Source organism: Peromyscus maniculatus, chromosome 9 (genome assembly GCF_049852395.1).
Source record: "Peromyscus maniculatus bairdii isolate BWxNUB_F1_BW_parent chromosome 9, HU_Pman_BW_mat_3.1, whole genome shotgun sequence".
NCBI lineage: Eukaryota > Metazoa > Chordata > Mammalia > Rodentia > Cricetidae > Peromyscus > Peromyscus maniculatus.
In genome coordinates this window covers 76,731,656-76,751,612 of record NC_134860.1, presented here as the reverse complement: position 1 = coordinate 76,751,612, position 19,957 = coordinate 76,731,656, and the positions used below count along the sequence as shown (strand labels likewise).

Below are 19,957 nucleotides of genomic sequence, written 5' to 3'. Positions count from 1 at the left end.
ATCTTTAGTATTAGCTGTCCCTCTTCCTGGCTCCCTCATCCTTCCCTCTCCTCTCCTCCCTCTCCCTACCAAAACCTTCCTGTACAATTTTATATTCTAAACCGCCCATCTTTCTGTCAGTAAAAAAAAAAAAAAAATCAAATTGTTTTTATCACTGAAGCACTATATATTTGCTTTAAAAACTGTAGATAAATGAACAAAAAATTAAATTGGTCTTTAATCTCTTGATTGCATTTGGCTATATATCTGGGTTTTGTTTTTGTGTCTTTTTTTCTGTACACATTAGCATATTTACAGTCTAACTTTGGTGTCCCAGTTCCATCGGATTTTATATTTAATGCTGTATCAGACTGAGTTAATTTTTGGGAGCGGGTGTTTTGAAACAGGGTCTCACTGTACATAGCCCAGCCTGGCAGAGGAACTTACTATCTTGTCCAGGAAGGCCTCAAACATTTTTCTGCCTCAGCCATCCCTATTTCTGGGTAAGAGAGTCTCCTTACCCAGCCAGACTGGGAGATTCTTGAGCCTTGGAAGTGAGTAATAGTGTGGTTGGATTGATCTTTTGCCAGTGACTCTCACTGTTAACCATTCTACTAATGGAAGTTTTTCTACTTTCCTAGGTACCATTTAGGAAAGCAATTTAGATGCCACTGCCTGGTACCCTAGCACTTTTCCAGACAAGTAAATCGGTGGTTTCCTCTGCCCCCTTACAGACTCCTGTGGCCAACCCTGTAGTGTTTTCTCTGGCTTTGGCAGAGTGTGCACATACTTAGTGAACGACAGGTGAACACATGTGTGTGCTCCAGAGTCCCGGGGGCTGTCATCGTTCAAGGACACTACTAGTTCAGATGTGCGTGGAAACAATGATAATTGGGGTAACAGGAAGAGCGAGTTACAGATAGGGGATAGGGAACACTTTAGGGTGGGTAAGCTTCAGATCTTAGGATGGGTAGCACAGCCTCTGGTTCCAGAAACTTCCTGGACTTGCCCCAACAGATGTAGGAAGATAGCTCTCCCCCTAGCCCCCCAGTGTGTGAGAGGAGCTCTTGTTGCTCCCCCTTTAGGCCAGGGGCTGCCTATGAACATAATAGAGTCCGAGGCAGATACACTGCCAGCTAAGAAGCAAATGCTTTTCTGAACTTGCCCTTCCTACCTCTCCCATATAAAATTTGGTGAGAAGCAGGGCTGTAGTGATGGAGTTCAGCTGGAGAATAACCAGGGCCTGTGTTGTGTGTCAGCCCTATGGCTGTGGGAGGAGACCGAGTACGTGGAAGCTTGGAGGGGAGAGGCAAGGCTTGCAGGCTGCAGGTTTGCTGGCCGAGCAGAGCCTGACTTAGCCCGGACAGCTGGTCTCTTGAGCTCTGTAGCTACAAAGCTAGCTGTCTCTGTTCCACAACATTTTATGAAGGACTGATTTCTTTTCGTACTGACTTCTGAGAGTGTGGTTTTGCAATTAGTAGATTCTTTTTTGGTTTTTCGAGACAGGGTTTCTCTGTGTAGCTTTGCGCCTTTCCTGGAACTCACTTGGTAGCCCAGGCTGGCCTCAAACTCACAGAGATCCGCCTGGCTCTGCCTCCCGAGTGCTGGGATTAAAGGCGTGCGCCACCACCGCCCGGCAACAATTAGTAGATTCTTAATTGTGATTAATCACAAGGCCTACCCATCAAAATATTTCTACTGTCTTTTTGCCTTTAAAAACTTACTTTGGGGTCTGAATTCTTGTGTATGATGATCTTCGCTTGCTCATGACTGCTCATCTTTAAGCAAGTCTTGCTTCAAAAGTGGAAATCGCAAATATGTACTCTTCATTAGCATGTAAGGTGTGCCCGTGAGTGAGTTATGCAGTCTTGCTGGAATCACGTAGAAGTGAAGTATCTGTCTAGTTCCAAAATCTCTAAGAAAATTTAGAAGCCAACGCCTGCCTTTTGTTCCCCTGCCTTTTAAATTTGTGATGGCTTTAAAAGCTTCTTTAGTTTTGATTGTCAGTCCCGAGCTTTGCCTAGAATTTCACAAAGAACAAAATGAAAGAAGGGAATGACAGGTGAAAGGAACCCTTCTATTTACCCCCTGTCGTATGGCTAAAGTCAAATAAATGATAGAGGCAATACTTATTCAGATAACATTAGTGAGCCAGCGGAACATGGCGGTTTCTGGACGCTGTGCCAGCCTCCAGAGCCAGGAGTATATTATGATTTAATGGTACCTCTCTGCCACATTTGATGAACTGCCCTAGAAAAACATTTTGAAGCAATAAAGCATCCATTTGGCTTCCAAGTAATGAGAGAGGCATTGCTCTTTGCATTAACTATTTATTCAGGAAGAGAAGTGACCAACTGCTAATAAGCTTTACCCAAAGAAGGTCGTTTGAAACAAGAAAATTCGAAAGTGAGGCTGTCTTCGATTTCATGTGCAATTAACAAAGAGGCAGAGCCGCGCGGTTGGTGCCCCCCTGTGCCATGTGACGGTGGGCTGGCTCTATTTAAGTGCGAGTGCCTGTCAGAAGTAGTGAAAGCTGCTGGGCTTCTGGAAGATGGTGTAGTCTAATGAGGCGGCAGTGGCTGGTGAGTGGCCCAGACGGGATCCTTTCTCTGTTGCTTGTGCGGTAGACTTGCGCGCTTAAATCAGGGGTGGTTAAGTCCACCAGTTCCCTCTTAGGGAATGGGCCCCTTTCTTCTTATAGATGATTTTTCTTCCAAATCACTCATGATATCTGCTATATATATATGGTAAGATACTTAGTTTATTAGTTGATCAAGAGTTTGGACTCAGGCAATTTTTATATTTGTTGTATAAATAGATCTCTTATTTACGATCTGAAAGTAACTTCTTGGGAGGAACGCAGTATTTTGCTGTTATCTGGCAGGCCAGAAATGGGCCCTTCTTTGCTGTGAGTGCTTAGGTTTCAGTGATCTCAAGGCAGCAGCCACGCTAGGCTATATTGATAAGCAGAATTCAGTTGGAAGCTTATTCTGAAGCACCTTTGGTGCTAAAATCGCTTGAGTTCCACTCCACTTTCTTTAAGGTTCTTAATACAGTTAATTTGCTTTTTCTCAGTGTCGTGAAAAAAAGAAATGAAAATCACAAATATTTTCTTTCCTCTTGAATTTTTATGCTGTCTCCCACTTCGCTCTGACTAAAAAGTAGTGCAATAAATTTCTACACAGTGAGAGGAAAAAGCCTTCATAGGACTCTTTCACAGGTAGTGGAAATCTCATAGTCAGTCGGTTATGAAATTTAAGACTACCTTTTCAATTTAAAACTCTTTTCCATTTTGAAAGCTCTGTGTCATTCATTACAAATTACTTTGAAGTGTATTTTAAAACCAGGTTTCAAGATGCATTCTGTACAGTAAGAATGCTTGTTTATTTGTGGGAGTCATCTTTAGAAAGAGCTAAAAGGCCTGGTTAGTAGCAACAGAGTCAGAGATGGGCCAAGAGTCCCGAGTGCCATCCTTCCCTGGAACACACTCTGTCACACGGAACGAGACTCCTCGGTGTTACAGACACCCCTCCTTCATCGAGGAAATAAAGACCCGGGAAGAGACGGAACTGCCTTGTAAGAGGCTGGGCTTTCCAAAATCCCTCTTGTTGGTTATTCATAATCACTAGACTGAATTGTTCCTTTCAGATAATCACTCCATTCAGAAGGCTGATGCTATGTGCTGAGAACAGGAAGGAGATGGAAGATTGGATCAGCTCTCTGAAGTCAGTACAGAGCAGAGAACCCTATGAGGTAAAGTACCTGTTTCATGTCCTTTGCCACAGCCCAAGCTAGCCTGTGCCGAAGGAAGTGTTGGCAGGCTTATTAGAACTTGTGTAGATCTCGTTTTTTTTTTTTTTTTTTTTTTTTTTTTTACTTCAAGTGCTTTGCTGTTCAGAGTAATGGGTCGATAGTTGGGTCCCCGCTGGAGAATGAATTTTGCAGATAGTCATGAGTCTCTAGCCTTGGTCTCCTGTTTGGCAACTCTGACCTAACATTTCCTTTCTAGGTGGCTCAGTTTAATGTGGAACATTTCTCAGGGATGCATAACTGGTATGCCTGCTCCCATGCCCGGCCTACCTTCTGTAACGTGTGCAGAGAGAGCCTCTCCGGAGTTACCTCCCATGGCCTGTCCTGCGAAGGTACCGTAGTGTTCCGCATTTATGCCCTACCAACAGCCGAAGTACCGTAGACACCTCATCCTGGGTACTGCATGGTCATGAAAGAAGCAGACAGACAGACTGCAGAAAAACACTGTGAGGGGCAAGGCCTGGGAGATGTGTTTATTTAAATCAAGACTTAAGTTTTCTTCTAGTTCAGTGTTGGGCTCTACACACGTGGGACTGATTTGGGGAAATACTGTTGCTCAACAGAAATCATTTGAAAGGAAGCATATGTCAAAATTCCATGTTCTCTTGAAAAAACTAGTACTATCTAAAAATCCCTTGAGCTTGGTAACATTCTAGTGTTCTTTGTTCTAATTGACTGTGGAGATGAGTGTACATTTGTTGGCAGAATTCCTAATGGTTATTTATATTGCATTATTTGAAATATTTTCCTTTACTTAAGCTTCATTTAAATGGATATTCTGTTGCTATTCCCTGCTCTGTTCTGCACGACACTGGGGATTGAACCCAGAGCTCCGTGTACATTAGGCGAACACTGTACACCATCTCATCCTCCTACTGCCAACTAAAACTTCTTTAAGATTCTTTAAAATTAAGGCCCATGTGTAACACGAATCTTAAAAGGTCTTATTAATAAAAATAAACCTGGAGCCAGGTATTGGGGTGAACACTGAAAGATCAGAGAGACAGAACAAGCCACAGCTAACCTCACCTCACCAACTTCTCAGCCGATCCTGTTTCCTCAATCTGAAAGTCTCTGATGGATCTCAGCTGCACTTGTCTGGTCCTCACGCCTTATATACCTTTCTGCTTCCTGCCATCACTTCCTGAGATGAAAGGTGTGTGCTACCATGCCTGGCTGTTTCCAGTGTGGCCTTGAACTTGCAGAGATCTGGGTGGATCTCTGCCTCCCAAGTGATAGGATTAAAGGCGTGTGCCACCATTTTCTGGCCTCTGTGTCTTCTTTCTAGTGACTGTTCTGTCCTCTGACCCCAGATAAGTTTATTAGGATGCACAATATATTGAGGGACACAGTATCACTACATCCATGCTAGTGCTTCTTTTTCTTTTCTTTTTTAAAATGCTATAATTTTAATTATCAGATGTGTGAGTTATTAATTTAGGAACTGTGAGTACCAAAGGCAGATCAGTCAATGGCTCCTAAGGGAAAGCTCGTGCCTCTTCGGTGGCGAAGAACAGAGAGTGTTGGGTATTATCTTTGAACCATGTATAGAATCGATACCAGTTGCTTCGAAAATGCAGCCGCATCTTAAGTGATTTTGAGCACTCGGAGCTAGGGTTTAAGTTAAAGTAGTGATAGAATCTCACTCCTAGTGGTTTTCAGGTGGAAAAACCTGGGATTGGCCTTGGATCAGCTGTTTACTCTGAGTCTGCGGGTCGAGATGGAGCTCTGCAATGGCACCCTCTTCCTCTCCCGCCAGTTCAGACTGTGACCGCATTTAAGACATGTAAACAGAAGTCAGACAGGCATAGACTCACTATAAAAAAATTAACACAGCACTTTTCATAATTTCTTCATTTCATTGAGAATGTTAAGTACCATCCTAGGGAGAAATTACCCTTCACAATTATTTAAATAGTATCTGAACGAAACAAGTTTAAGTGGTAATCTCAGGAAATCGATAATATCAAATGTATAAATATGGATACTTATCTTAACTACTGTTTAATATTTAGGAGGACCCAGCATGGCAAAGACTAAACATTGGAATAAAAGTCCTAATTTTACCGCAGTATTTGTGAAGTTTTGTGGTTTTAGTTAATGACATGATTAGCCATGGAACTCGCTGTTTTCCATCCCTCTCAGAAGAAATTCAGTTGCCGCCTAACAAAATGTAGGTGCAGAAAAGTCACTTGCATTTCCTGGTGACCATAGCAACAGTCTGGCTTCCCAGCACTGCTTGCGTTGCGGCTTGTTAGTCCCAAGGCCTATTTCACGCAGCATTTTATTATAAAGTGTGCTGCTTGTTTTAAACGAGCTGTTTCATTTCATGGCAGGATTTTTGAAGTAATGAAGGATTTGACATCTTATATTGCATGTCCTTGCATGGAACTCACTATATTCCAGACTGGCCTTGAACTCCTAGGCATCCACCCGCCTCCAGCTCCAGTACTGGAATTAAAGGCATGCGCCACAGGCCCAGCTCCAGCTTGTTACTCTCCCGTCCTTGTGACTGCTTCCCATGCTGTCTGATGGTTTTCTTCATGTACTTGAACTTGCAAATATTGCTGGGTGACCTTTGCCTTATGACAGGTTCAAACCATTAGTGTAAATACACAGCAGTGCAAATGCAGACCTCAGTGAATTTTCTCAAATTAAACACATCCAATCTATACCTAGATCGAGAAGTGGTATTTTACAAGTACTCTTGTTACTGGATTATTCTGAGCGTGGGTGCGTGTCTGTGTTTTTCTTTTCTGAAGAACCAATTCTCTGTGTTTGTTTAATTTCTCTTCTTAGCGGCAATCTATTATATTACATTTTAACGGCTTCATAAATATCAAGACACTTAACCTTTAAGATTTCAGTTACCGCTTCTGGAGCTTACACCTTTTCTTTGACCCTTGTTTGCCTCCTTCCACCCCCACCTCCCCTTCACCCCCCACTTCCCCTCCATCCCCCAAGTCCCCCCCTTTGAAAGTTTCATGCTCTAACTTCCTTCACGTGGAAACCCCTGACTTTTTATGATTACTTTTTTTTTTTTTTTTTAGTGTGTAAGTTCAAGGCTCACAAAAGATGTGCGGTGAGGGCAACTAATAACTGCAAATGGACCACGCTGGCCTCCATCGGGAAGGATATCATTGAGGACGAGGATGGTGTAAGCTGCTGTGGCCCCGCCCCCTTCCCTGGCAACTCTTCTCATGCCCTGCTCTTGCAGAACTTAATGGCGGAGAGTGAAACGGGGGTGTGGGTTCTTTGGGTTAGATGTCAAGTGCTCGTTGATTGTAAGTGTTGATTTTTAGTTGATGGCGTCATGGCGTTCCTCAGTTCTCTGCTTGTAGGGGAATCTGTTCTAAGTAAGACTTGGGAGGGCTTCTTGGCTGGGTTGCCGTTAAGGACCTTGGTCTGACAAACTCAGTGGTCTTCAAGCCTTAGCTGAGATGTTCGTTCTGCGGATTCTGGGCTTCCTCTCCACAGTACCCCCTTCAAACCTGGACTCCATTGTCTCTTGCCTGTGAACCCTTTAGAGGTCACTGTTTCCAAAGCCTTTGCACGCCTTTCTCCTCAGCTAGATTTCTGCTGAATCTCAGAGGGTGAGCCTTTTGTCTTCTCTTTGTATACCTTTAGGATTCAGGCATGGTAGGCGGTCCATAGGTATGGAGAAAATGAGTGATGGACTCTCAGCATACACATGACGGAGTCTGTAGAGTAGGAAGCCATTCCCCATCTTCCGCAGGATGAGGATGGCATCCTCAGGCTTCGCTCTGACCACTCTTTCCTCCTGTCCATAGGTCGCCATGCCTCACCAATGGCTTGAAGGCAACTTGCCTGTGAGTGCCAAGTGTGCGGTCTGCGACAAGACGTGCGGCAGTGTTCTCCGCCTGCAAGATTGGAAATGCCTCTGGTGTAAGACAATGGTGAGGGCTTGGAATGATTCTGTGCCTTTAAATTAGCTTCTTTTTCTAACTTGGTCTTCTATGTGCTCCAGGGGCAAAGCAAATAATTCCTGCGAAGAGCAGACCCTGGTTGTGCACACCACCCTTTTGTGACGTAATAGTGCTCATTTATGTTTTTAAAGTGTATTCCCTCTAATGTGTGACAATGACGTGTGTGCGTGCGTGTGTGCATACGCGCGCACGTTTCTCACTTCTGCCCGGGTCTTTTTTCAAATGGCCCATTTATAGTAGTTGCTTGTGTTCAGATATTTCTTACATCACAGGATCCCCTTTTCATAGCTAATTGTTTTTCTGTATTGATTTCATCACATTGTAATTTATTTTCAGTACACTCCCCCAACCACCCCCCCCAAACTACGTGGTGCCCTCAGAAAGCCCTGCCCCAGTGTGCTCCCAGGTTATCACTGATATCTGAATAATTTTGCTGCAGCCCTCCGTCTGTCCCCTGACACCAGACCAAACTCCATAGGCTACGCATTGATGCGATTGGAATTATAGGCGTGTTATATAGGTAAATATTTTTAAAAAATTTGCCTGTGAATCAAGGAGTTGATTCCCATTTCTGTCTCATTTCCGCCAGCTGTTGTAAGGACAGGGTTTCTGACTGAATGAGGACAGTCAGTGTGAGGAAGGGGTCATGTGGACAGAGCCGGGGCGGGCAGCTGTGTGCAGTTCTGCCTAGCGTTGGCTGTGTTGTTCTGAAACGGCAGCGACTGCCTTCCACTGGGGGTAGATTTGTTTGGCGGTATTTTTGAGTCTTACAGTCTTTTTCATGTTGGTGTTTTAAATTTGGAAGTTCACACACACACACACACACACACACACACTTTAAAATGGGGAAAACCCACTGCTTTTCTTAAGTGGGAAGCAGATCAGCACACAGCACAAGGGATGTGAGCCGGTGAGTCAATGGTATAATTAAGGAGACTGACTTCCGAGCAGAGCAGACCCTGCAGCGTTTCAGGCAGGTCTGATAGCTGAGCCGTGCTTCCTCCCAGCTTTTAAATTAGCCATGACTCCCTTTGTCCCGGCGCGGTGGCGTTTCTCATCGGTCTGCCTTATAAACCGTAAGTGTGTTGCTGTTCCTTCTGTTTCACTGTGGTCTCAGACCGTTCGCTTTCTGTTGCTGTGATAAAGACACCATGACCAAAATGAAGGTGGGAAGGAAAGGGTTTCTTTGGCTTAAGGGTCTATCACCATCCATCACTGATGGGAGCCAGGGCAAGAGCTTAAGAAGGGAACCCGGAGGCGGAGGAGGCTGATTCCACAGAAGAGTGCTGCTTACTGGCTTGCTCACCGTGGCTTGCTCAGCCTGTTTTCTTATACAACTCAGGACCACCAGCCCAGGGGTGCCACTTCCCACGTGCGTGCCTCCCCCCCCCCCCCCCGCCCCCATCAATCATCAATCAAGAAGATGCCCTGCAGGCTTTCCTACAGGCCAGCCTTGCAAAGGCATTTTCTCAACTGAGGTTTCTTCCAAGATGCCCATAGTGTGTGTCAGGCTCACAAAAAAGCCAGTCAGCACAACATCATAATAACGTGTAGACTGTAACGGGTGTCTTTTCCATCTCAGTACACCCCTAGCCCCCAAAGCCCTCTCACACTATTCCTTGTTTTAAAGGAACACTCACACACAAACAACATTATTTTTTAAATGTATTATGTGTTTGAGTGGTTTTGCCTGAATGTGTGTATGTGCACTGTGTACGCGCGTACGTGCGCCTGGTACCCATGGAGACCAGAAGACGGTGCCAGATCCTCGGAAGGTTGTACGTCACTCTGTCTGTGCCGGGAACCGAACAGCACGTGCTCTCAGGCACTCCCCATCTCTCCAGTTCCCGGCACAGATGTCGTTTAAAACCGTCCTTTCAGCTACCATGTCCGGGGGGCAGCTCGCCACGCCTCCCGTTTGCTGCTGTCCCTAGCCGCCGCGTCTTTACTGCTGTTTCCCTCCTCTGGGGTTTAGCTGTTCACGTCTCACCTTTTGCAAGGGAAGCACATCATCTGTGTGGCGACAGAGAGAGGCTGTCCTGGTCTGCAGTGTCTATGCGTTTACTTTTATGACTCACTAGTTTTCGGCAGGTACTTGGCAGTGCGAGCTGATGAGACCGTACTTGAGGGTACGTTCTGCACTGCACTGGCGTCAGTTCTAGAGAATGGTGTGGCTGTTAAAGGTGATGATGCATGGCGGCACTCTGGGAGGTCTTTCTCCCCCTTTTATTCCCTGGCAAGCTGAACTCTCACCCTAATTATTCCTGCCCCAGTCTGTGTCAGTTACACACGCCGTTTTCTGTCCCCGACCCCCTGTGGCAGCTCTTTTGGTCTCATCCTTCCTCCACTATCCTTTATTGGTGTGCTTGTTGTTTTGCCTTTAGATGGTTGAGCTGGTGCTGGAGGGTAGCCAGTGCTTCCTCCCGTCACCTAGTCCAAAGGGCCACACAAAGCAAGTGAGAACCGCACCAAAGCCTGACATTCCACCACCCTGGAGGTTCAGCATGCAATTGACAGGACAGTGCCTGTGCACTTAGCCCGGCTTTTCTCGGCGACATTGTCACAGATCTCTCTCTCTGTGTTGCCCCACGAGTCTCACACTTTCTTCCTTTAAAACTGTCTGGCCAGGAGGTGGTGGAGCACGCCTTTAATCCCAGCACTTGGGAAGCAGAAGCCAGTGTATCTCTGTGAGTTCGAGGCCAGCCTGGCTTGCAAGAGTGAGTTCCAGGACGACCAGGGCTACACAGAGAAACCCTGTCTCAAAAAACAAAACAAAACAAAACAAAACAAACAAACAAAAACAAAACAAAAAAACTACCTGTGCACCCTCATTTTTCTAAAATGTATTTGTGTTATTATTATAAGTCGTAATTGAAAATTGTCATCGGGAGAATGAAAATTTCCATTCAATTTTAGTTTTCCTCCGGAAAGGTGGGGCTTAGTTAACACATAGGTGCACAGAGCCCTCCGAGCAGCCAGGCTCCTCCACGGTGAACTGGCCCTGGGTTTTCTTACTCAGAATGTCTCGGGTGGGCTTGAGTCTTCTGTTCCTCTCCTGTCTTGTGGGGCAGTGCTCTAGCTGAGGAGATAGTCAGGGGTGTGCATGTAACACCACATGCAAATACATAAGGAAACTAAGATCAATTTGACTGGCCGGTTGTAGGATCACTGCCGAAAGAGCTGGCCCATTGCAGGTCTTATTTACCGTTATTAAAGTTTATGGCTATGATATTATGATAGTCTCTTTCACCCTCCCATTCTTCCCCCCTCCTTCCCCCTCCCCTCCCTTCCTCTCCCCCTCAGTCCATCCCTCCCTCTGTCCATCTGTCCCTCCCTCCCTCCCCATTACCTTTCTTCCCACACCCTATCTCTTTCTCCTTTCCTTCACCAGGCATCCACTGAATACATATTACTTCTTCTAGACAGCCTAAGGCACAGACTGCTCAGGCCAGTCTTATGTACAGTGCTAGCCTGTCCCTCGGCAGGGTAATGTGCCTATAGGGCCTGACTAATCTCTGAACGTTTTGTGATGGTATTGATCCTGAACGAGCAGGTCTGTAGATAGAGCTCATAACACAGGAAAGCATTGGTTTACTCTTTTTATGATTCTCGAAAATTTCTTTGTTGATTAGGTACACACCGCCTGCAAAGATTTGTACCATCCCGTCTGTCCACTTGGCCAGTGTAAAGTATCTATCATACCTCCAATTGCACTAAATAGCACAGATTCTGATGGTACGTAGCAGTAGTGTAAGTATGTGTATTTCTGACATATTTAATTTTCTATGATAAACTGTAATTTGCTATTCTGGTCAGTTTTTATAAATGCTGGGAGACATATTTGATTGTTTAACTAATTAATTTTTTGTGATGCTGGGAATAAAAAAAAAAAAAACCCAGGATCTTGAATAGCTAGGCATGTGTCCAAACACTCAGCTACATACCCAGCCCAGATGAATATTTTGAAATGAAAGTTGTAGTGTAACCATGAACACATTAGTCATATCACCATACATAAGACTTTTAGATTTTTTTTTTTGCATCCCAATGGATGAAGGAAGATTATCATTTTTTACTGAAGTACTAAAAGGTTCATTTATGTGTGTTCTTTCACCATAGTGGAAACTGCCCATCAGCATGGGATCCTATTAAAATTTGTTCTCCTGTAATTTCATTGCAGGATCTTGTGGTCCTCTAAATGCATTTGCTCTTTGTAGTGCTGAGGAAACTTCCTAACATCACTAGTTTGGGAAGGAACATTCATTACTTCCTTTCCCATCAGCCATGTCACAGATGGCTTTTGCAGTGTGTCATTCCGGTCCCTGCCACACTTCATGTGCAGATTCTTGATACAAGAATATATGGATGGAAAGTGTGAAGGATGAGCTCCTGATAGTTCTCCCCACCCCGGATAGATCTTTGGTTTATTATGAATCATCAAGTATTTTCTCAGGCCTCTGCAAAAGAACAACTGGAGTATTTTAAAATACCGAGTCTGAACATGGATTATTTGACAACTGGGAAGCCATAGTCTAGATTTGCTTTTCTTATAAATATTGGTAAGGTTGGTGGTCCATTTCAAATACTCTGTGATTGAGGTTTTCATTGTCTTTGGTGTGATTTTTCACTGCAGAGCATGTTCTGAAATGAAAGTTTTATATGGCTAGGATGTAAATCATAGCCTTAGCTCCACTGGGGGATTAGATTATAGTGATGTGCCAGCAGTAAGAAAGGTTCCTTGTTTTTGCCCATTTCTCTTACTTTCTCTAAATGTCTGTTAGTCATTTAAGAGAGAAAAATCTCCATATTGATGCTGTCCTGGGTTTGTTTTTCAGGTTTCTGTAGAGCAACGTTTTCATTCTGTGTCAGCCCTCTCTTGGTGTTCGTCAATTCTAAGAGCGGAGATAACCAGGGAGTCAAGTTCCTCCGTCGCTTTAAGCAGCTGCTCAACCCGGCTCAGGTGTTTGATCTAATGAACGGAGGGCCACACCTAGGGTAATGCCTTAAGGATAAATCTTACTTGAGTAAAATACGCTTCTAAGCGTGAGCTGTGTCTGGCCCTTCCCCCCCCCCCCCCCCCCCCCCCCCCCCGCGAAAATTACTGTTTCCAAGCCGGGTGGTGGTGCCGCACACCTTTAATCCCAGCACTCAGGAGGCGGAGGCGGGTGGATCTCTGAGTTCGAGGCCAGCCTGGTCTATAGAGCACATTCCAGGACAGCCAGGACTACACAGAGAAACCCTTATTAAAACAAACCAAACAAAACAACAGAAAATTACGGTTTCTGTGGACATCTCTGGTGTCATCTCTCACTCCTGCCTTCGTCCGAGCTTTGTCAGATTTTGGTTTTGCATTGTTCTTTTGCACAGTGCTGGTCATTGAACCTTTAGATGTGCTCACCGGGGGCAAGTTCTTGTCATTAAGCTATGTCTCTAGCGTGAGTTCTAATTATTTGTTGTTGTAGGGTTTTTTGTTGTGGTGGTGGTGGTGATGGGTGTTTTTGCTGTTGTTATTTTTGAGACAGGACTATGAGGCCCCACGCTGACCTGGAGCTGTGCGTAGACTAGGCTGGCCTCACAGGGTATGACCTGTCTCTCCCTCCTGAGCGCTGGGATTAAAGATGTGCTCCCTCATTCACATTTTAACACAACCGTTCCGATGTTATTCAGCTTCCTTATATCCGTTCCAAACTTGTTATCAAAACTTCCAAATTCTAAAATGTGCATAAAAAGATTTTAAGTGTGTGTCTTACCTCAAACAAACGCTTAGCTGTAGGCAAGAGAACCGTGCATAGATGTAAAGTACAAACTGCTAGTAGAGAATTACCTTCATGAAAAACTAAGATTCGTTTATATCAATGCACATAGTCAGCTACTTAGCCAAAGTGGGTTCCGTCTAGGCCCACAGGGGCCGTTCCTGAAGGATCTCAGGCCGACTTCAGATAGAGATAAGGGACTTGGGTTGACTGTCCCTTGAGCTTCTGTGGGGTTGTGTACCCTAAAGTCCCCAAATGAACATGACTACCTGGCATTTCCACTGGGGGGAGTATGCCTTGGGGTCCTTCATCCTCCGTCAGTGCCCGTGTGTGATTCTTCTGTGGAGCCGATGCTCCTTCTTCTCATGAAGGGGCCGTTCACTCGCTAAATCTCTGAGCGTCTCTCCTTGTGAGACTGTTGCACAGGACCTGAGGTCTTCTAAGGGAGACAGAAATAAAAGGAAGGGCGGAGACGAGGAGAGTGGGGGATGCTGAGAGCTGTGCACGGGCGGGCGAGGGCTGGCAGCTGTCTTTAGTTACAGCCTCAGTTTCCCCCCCACACTCCTGAGGTGCTCCTCCCTTGGCTTGTAATTCCTCAGGAAATGGCATGTCCGGTAATGGAGAAGCTGTCTACTTTGCCTTCAGTTTGCTTTCCTGATTCTGCTTCACCTTTGTTTTTCTCATTTTTAATTTCCCCTTTTAATTTATCTTCGTTTCTGCTTATAACACATTTTTATTCAAAAGTTCCTTGAGTCAACTATTGCACTCAAGTTAGTTTTTATGCAAGAATTCTTATATTCAATATGAATGTGTTAATAATGACTATAAAATGAACAGTAGTTGGAGAAAGTGTTTTTTTTATGTATTTACACTAAAAATAGACATTTTACTTTCAGCTTAAGGTTATTTCAGAAGTTTGACAACTTCCGGATTCTTGTCTGTGGAGGAGATGGAAGTGTAGGCTGGGTCTTGTCAGAGATCGATAAACTGAACTTGAATAAACAGGCAAGTGCTCACTGGGGTGTTGGGGTCTTGCTGTGTAGCTTAAGCTAGCCTCGAACCCGGGTCCTTGTCTCCCAACTTCTCTCAGAGTATCACTGTTGCGTCCTTTTGCAGTGCCAGCTTGGGGTATTGCCTTTGGGTACAGGCAATGACCTTGCTCGAGTTCTTGGCTGGGGAGGTTCATATGACGATGACACCCAACTCCCTCAGATCCTAGAGAAGCTGGAACGAGCCAGCACCAAGATGCTGGACAGGTAAAAGAAAATCTCCTTTGGAAAATGTCAACCTCAAGTTATTTGATGTGTTCTGTCTCAATAACTATAAGTCTGAAAGTCCAAACTTCCAGGTCTTGTTTATTGATTTCTGAGATCCTGAATAGAGCCTGTGTAAAGTAGACACTCAATAAAAGATGCTTTTGAATGAATGGATGAATGACAAAAACAACAACAACAACAACAACAACAACAACAACAACAAAACCCCTGAAAAATGGTTCCAGTGAATTCATTATTTTAAATGTAAATGATTATGGAGTTATTAGTCTTTGTTTTGTCGTAGTTTGGGGATAGGATCTCACTACGCAGAGCTCAGCTTGACCTCCAACTTGAGATCTGTCTCATCGTCCCGGAGTGACAGGATTATAGAGGTGTTCCACCATGCCCGGGGATGCCAATCACTTTTAATCAGTGTTCAAGTTAGGAAGCTCAAAAGTGAACTTTGCAGCTAGAGCTTCTGATGAACGGAATAGTAAGACCCACCATCTTGTGGTTCCAGAACCTAAGAAAAGCATTGTCAAGTTCTGTTTGCTACAAGGTCTTCTCTGCATTAATTCATTCACTATTTGGATAGTAAAAAGATAAAAGAACCCTGCCCAGGCTGGGGCTATAGCTCAATGATAGAGTGTTTGCCCTGGGCAGAGGGGGGGGGGGGGCGAAGGACGGACAGAATATGAATCCTGTGTCAGAGACAGAGGGAATTATTTGGAACACACATGAAGATGAAGAACTGTCACTGTGTTTACACCATCCTTGATTCCCTCCCCATCCCCTGCCATCCCCTCCCCTCTTCCCTCTGCTCCCCTCCCCCACTCCGAATGGTCATATATAAAACAGAACTCACAGCGTCTGTAGCCTGACGGCTGGGGTGAAGGCAGTTAGCATTTGAGTTTAAGGAACAAGAAGATTCAGTAAGCCGTAATTACCCCGCCCCCAAGAGCACAAGACAAATATCAAAATATCATTACAGACTTGAGCTCGCATGAGTCAGAACAACTTTGATAGGATTAGCCGTCTGTGGAACTCTTCCTGAAAACAAAATCGCATCAGGGAGCCACCAGTCAAAAATGTAATTATCCTAAGATGAGCGATAACCTCAGTACCGTAACCTTGTCGGTCATACTGTAATGTTGTGAGGCCTGATTCCTTTGCTGACAGCATACTGAAAAATAGAGCTGGGCGGTAGAACCTTAGCCTGTATTTATCCAAAATGGCATGAAGGTGACACTCACTTAGTTGGGCCATAATGATTTATAATCTGGGCTGGGGCTAGATTCAGAATCTCCAGTCCCTAAGAGTCTGGAAGTCAGAAAGGAAGGAAGGAAGGAAAAGAGAGAGGGAGGGAAGGGAAATAAGAAGGGAGTGCTGGGGAAGTGGCTCAGTGAGTGGAGCCCTTTCTGTCCAAGCCTGGATTTAGTTCCCGGCACCCTTTCGAAGCTGAGGGAAGTGGCATCTGCCCGTCTTCCCCGTGCTCCTTACGTGAAAAGGGAGGAAGGCATAGGAGCCGTCCCAGAGGCTGGCAGCCAGCTGCCTGGCACGTACAGTAGCGAACCGGAGCCCTAGTGTCCGACAAGATGGAGAAAGGACCGACACACTGAGTTGTCCCCAGATCACCACTCACAGGCTGTGGCACATGCGTGCTTGAACTCACAGACATGAACATGCGCTTGCCTGGAAGCGAGCCTGGAAGAAATTCCTAAATGTTCCAATGCTGTGCTTACTAAACAACTCAAGAGTATTTACTAAAGATTTTTTTGACTATTTAATCGTGTGCATGTTTTTGCATTTGCCCCATGGAGAGTGTGGAGGTCTTTCCAGAGTTCGTTCTCTCCTGGAACCATGTGGTTCTTGTGGATCTAATTCAGCTCATCAGTCTCTGTGCCAGCATCTTTCCCCACCGAACCACCTTACCAGCTGCAGCACGGAGTATTTGAAACGCTGCCTTTTGAGACAGATTTCAAGGTCGGGCTTGATGCCCCCTGGAACATGCGCTCTAGAAACCCACTCCCCCTAGTGGTTAGCGGAGAGATAGCACCCCTGTGGTCACACTTGACATCTATTTGCATGCCAAAAACAAGGGAGCCAAGGATCTTTATTAGAACCATTTTGTTTTCTTTGTAACGTTACTGTTTGTGAAAAACAGGTGATCCTGGCCCCATAGAAAAAAAGGGATGAGAAATCAATTTAATCTTCTGCCTTATGTAGGCTTTTCAATAATATTTATTTGATCTTTAGAGCTATACTGGGACTTGGTTCGTAAAAGCCTCATTATGACTGTTTTACATAGACCAGACACAGACTTCTGGAGACGGTGGGAGTAGGAACCGCTCAGACCGTTTGCCTGGCCTTCTGTTGTCCTCATTTTATGCTGCCGACACTACCGTCCCAAATGAGCTAATATTGTCATCTCTGTGCTGGACGTGGTCGGAGTCACGTAGCCAGTCAGCTGTGGGGCTGGCACTTTAACAGAGTCCAGCCTCTCCCTCCGCAGAGATGCCCTGGAGCATCTCATAGCCAGTGCTAACGCTCACCCAGGCCCCCACTTTTGCTGCCCCTTCTCCCTGTTCCCCCGGAATTCCCTATCCAGGAGGGAGATGGCGTCTGGAAGGTTGTGGTTTGGGGTGGAATCCTTCCCCACTTCTTGTCTTTTGGCTAGAGAAGTCGTTCAGCTACAAGGAGCTTGGCTTCCACGTTTGATTGCTGTGTTCTCTTACTTCTCTGCGGATGTCACTAATACTTACGTGATTTCGAGTTTCTGTGCTTCATTCATATGTGCTTCATTCGGAGGCCTGTCCACTCTTGTGGATCTAGACCCTGCCTTTCACTTTGGCATGTTCAATATATGTATCTCTTGTACGGATGGATGGAGAATTATATAATTTTATTTGTAATGTTTTCTTTGCATGCATGTGTGTGTATGTGTGCTTTTATAATGCTCTGTATCTATAAAAAAAACTTTATCTCTCATTTTGTTAGACTGTACTAATGTCCTAGCCCCTCCCCAAATTTGGAATTGTTTTAAATATTACTCTGGAATTATCTCATTGATTGCTTTTTCAAATGATTCAAGAAAACTTATTCCAATTACTAATAATTGGAATAAGTTTTCTTGAATTAAGTTTTATTTCCATAAATAATTTTCTTCCATCTCATGTTTACATCACTCTTTCTTAAATTAAGGAGCATTTACAACATTTTCATCTCTCTCTCTCTCTCTCTCTCTCTCTCTCTCTCTCTCTCTCACACACACACACACACACACACACACACACACACACGCACACAAACACACACACACACACACACACACACACACTCACTCACTCACATTTTCTTTTGCCAGGAGCAGTCGATGAATGTGAAATGGTTTATTTTCATAGGTAATATGCATTTCTTTAAGACATCACTTTAGAACTTTGGTTCATTAATAATGTATAATTTAGTCACTACTTGACTGATTTAGAAAGTAGAGGAGAAAAGAAAAAGCCAAAACGTATTGCATCAAGAGCAGTAGGTTGGGGCTGGAGAGATGGCTCAGCTGTTGAGAGCACTGGCTGCTCTTGCCGAGGACCTGAGTTCAATTCCCAGCACCCACGTGGCAGCTCACAACTCTCTGTAACCCCAGTTCCAGGACTTCTGACACCCTCACACAGACATACATGCAGGCAAAACACCAATAAACACAAAATAAAAATAACTTTTAAAAAAGGGTGGTAAGTCAGGGGATGACCAGCTTTTCCTGCTCTGACCTGGTGTTGGCATGTTTGGATGCTGCTAACTGGAGAAATGGTAGGATGTGAAAATGATAAACTGTGAATCCAATGTTTTATGGGATTATCACAGTTTTGTCTCTGTTCCATCCTTGGTTCAAGATAGATTAAAACTGTAGGCCACAAATATATGTATATATATGTAATATATATAAGATAGAAATAGATTATTAAGATTTAAAGAAATTTTAGACCAAAGGATTTTCTCTCATCAGGTGGAGTATAATGACTTATGAACTCAAATTGCCAGCAAAGACGTCTCTACTTCCTGAACCCACAGAAGCGTCCGAAGGATTTTATGTAAGACTAATCTCTTTTTGTCTACTGACCATTTGAAGCGGGGTATCCTGGGGACAGGGGAGATGTCAGTGGCGGCATGCTTGTTTCGTGGTGTCCCTGACTGCCTCCCGTCTTCTCCCTCAGAGTAAAGAATCCTGAGGATCCAGGTTAGAATCCTTCTGTGACCATGAACCCTAAGTCACTGGCCTCCGTGGACCTCACCACTTTGTCTGTAACACAGGCCACAGTGCTGTGAGGATTTCAAGATGCAGATGTGTATAAGTCACCAGGCATGCCAGGTCTGGTCCTCATGACCCAAAACGCCAGCAGATAGCACCCTCTAGTTAGTAGGTGTTCACGCATCCTCTGCATCGGTCCTGAGCGCCTGCTTGGCTAGTAGGTGCTAGACCAGCTCCTGTAAGCCCCTCCCACCCACGTTCCCACCCACGTTCCCACCCACATCCCAGGATTCCTGGCTGGAAGCTCATGCAGTGTTTCTCTTAGTCTGCTCTTTGAATGGACAGCAGTCCCATGTCAAGCCCACTGATCCTGAGCAAGCAAGGGAAGAAACACTGTGCTTACCCCTTCTACCCCTCTTCCGGGCCACCAATGTCTAAAATTTTCAAACCGATTTAAACCTCAGAGCAATGGAAATTTAAAACAGTCTGGCCTTCCAGGAGATTATCTCTGACTTATTGAGACCTTTTGATCTACAACAGTGTATTTTTCCCTCTAGGAAAATTCTCGTCTTCAGGCCTGAAATCTTTGTTTTGCCATTGAGAAAATTATTATCTCGTCAAAACTAAGGCAAGGCACGGCAAATAGAAACGCGGGGCATTCCTTAGAGAAGACGAATATATTTTTCAGATACGAAAGTATCGAAAAGTGTTCTAAAACTTGAAAAAGTAGTAAATCATTTGAAATGGAAAACGGAAAAGATGTACAGCCGGGTCACCTAGAGATACTCACTGTTGAGGTTAATATACTTACTGTTTAATTTATAGCAAAACTTTCAATCGTAATATTAGTCTCTCTGATGATACCCGTCATGGCTGTTTTTCTAGAAGCCAATCTTCTCAGGAGTAACTTTTTATAAATGTTATTATTATTTTTTTCCCCAAATGAGGAAAGAAGTCATGTGA

The 19,957-nt window shown here is 44.6% G+C and overlaps 1 protein-coding gene across 12 annotated transcripts in view; it reads left to right on the top strand.

Moving 5' to 3' along the window:
- Positions 1-19,957, top strand: part of Dgkh (diacylglycerol kinase eta) — a 166,553-nt gene that overhangs the window by 101,296 nt on the left and 45,300 nt on the right. For 11 of the 12 annotated variants that reach the window (XM_076545427.1, XM_076545425.1, XM_076545426.1 and 8 more), the window contains 9 exons: positions 3,628-3,732; positions 3,989-4,121; positions 6,840-6,946; positions 7,581-7,706; positions 11,369-11,471; positions 12,572-12,731; positions 14,386-14,494; positions 14,606-14,745; positions 18,752-18,836. In XM_076545427.1, the coding sequence (XP_076401542.1) occupies positions 3,628-3,732; positions 3,989-4,121; positions 6,840-6,946; positions 7,581-7,706; positions 11,369-11,471; positions 12,572-12,731; positions 14,386-14,494; positions 14,606-14,745; positions 18,752-18,836 (1,068 nt within the window). The remainder of the gene's footprint in view (positions 1-3,627; positions 3,733-3,988; positions 4,122-6,839; positions 6,947-7,580; positions 7,707-11,368; positions 11,472-12,571; positions 12,732-14,385; positions 14,495-14,605; positions 14,746-18,751; positions 18,837-19,957) is intronic. The other variant, XM_076545433.1, reaches the window with a different exon arrangement.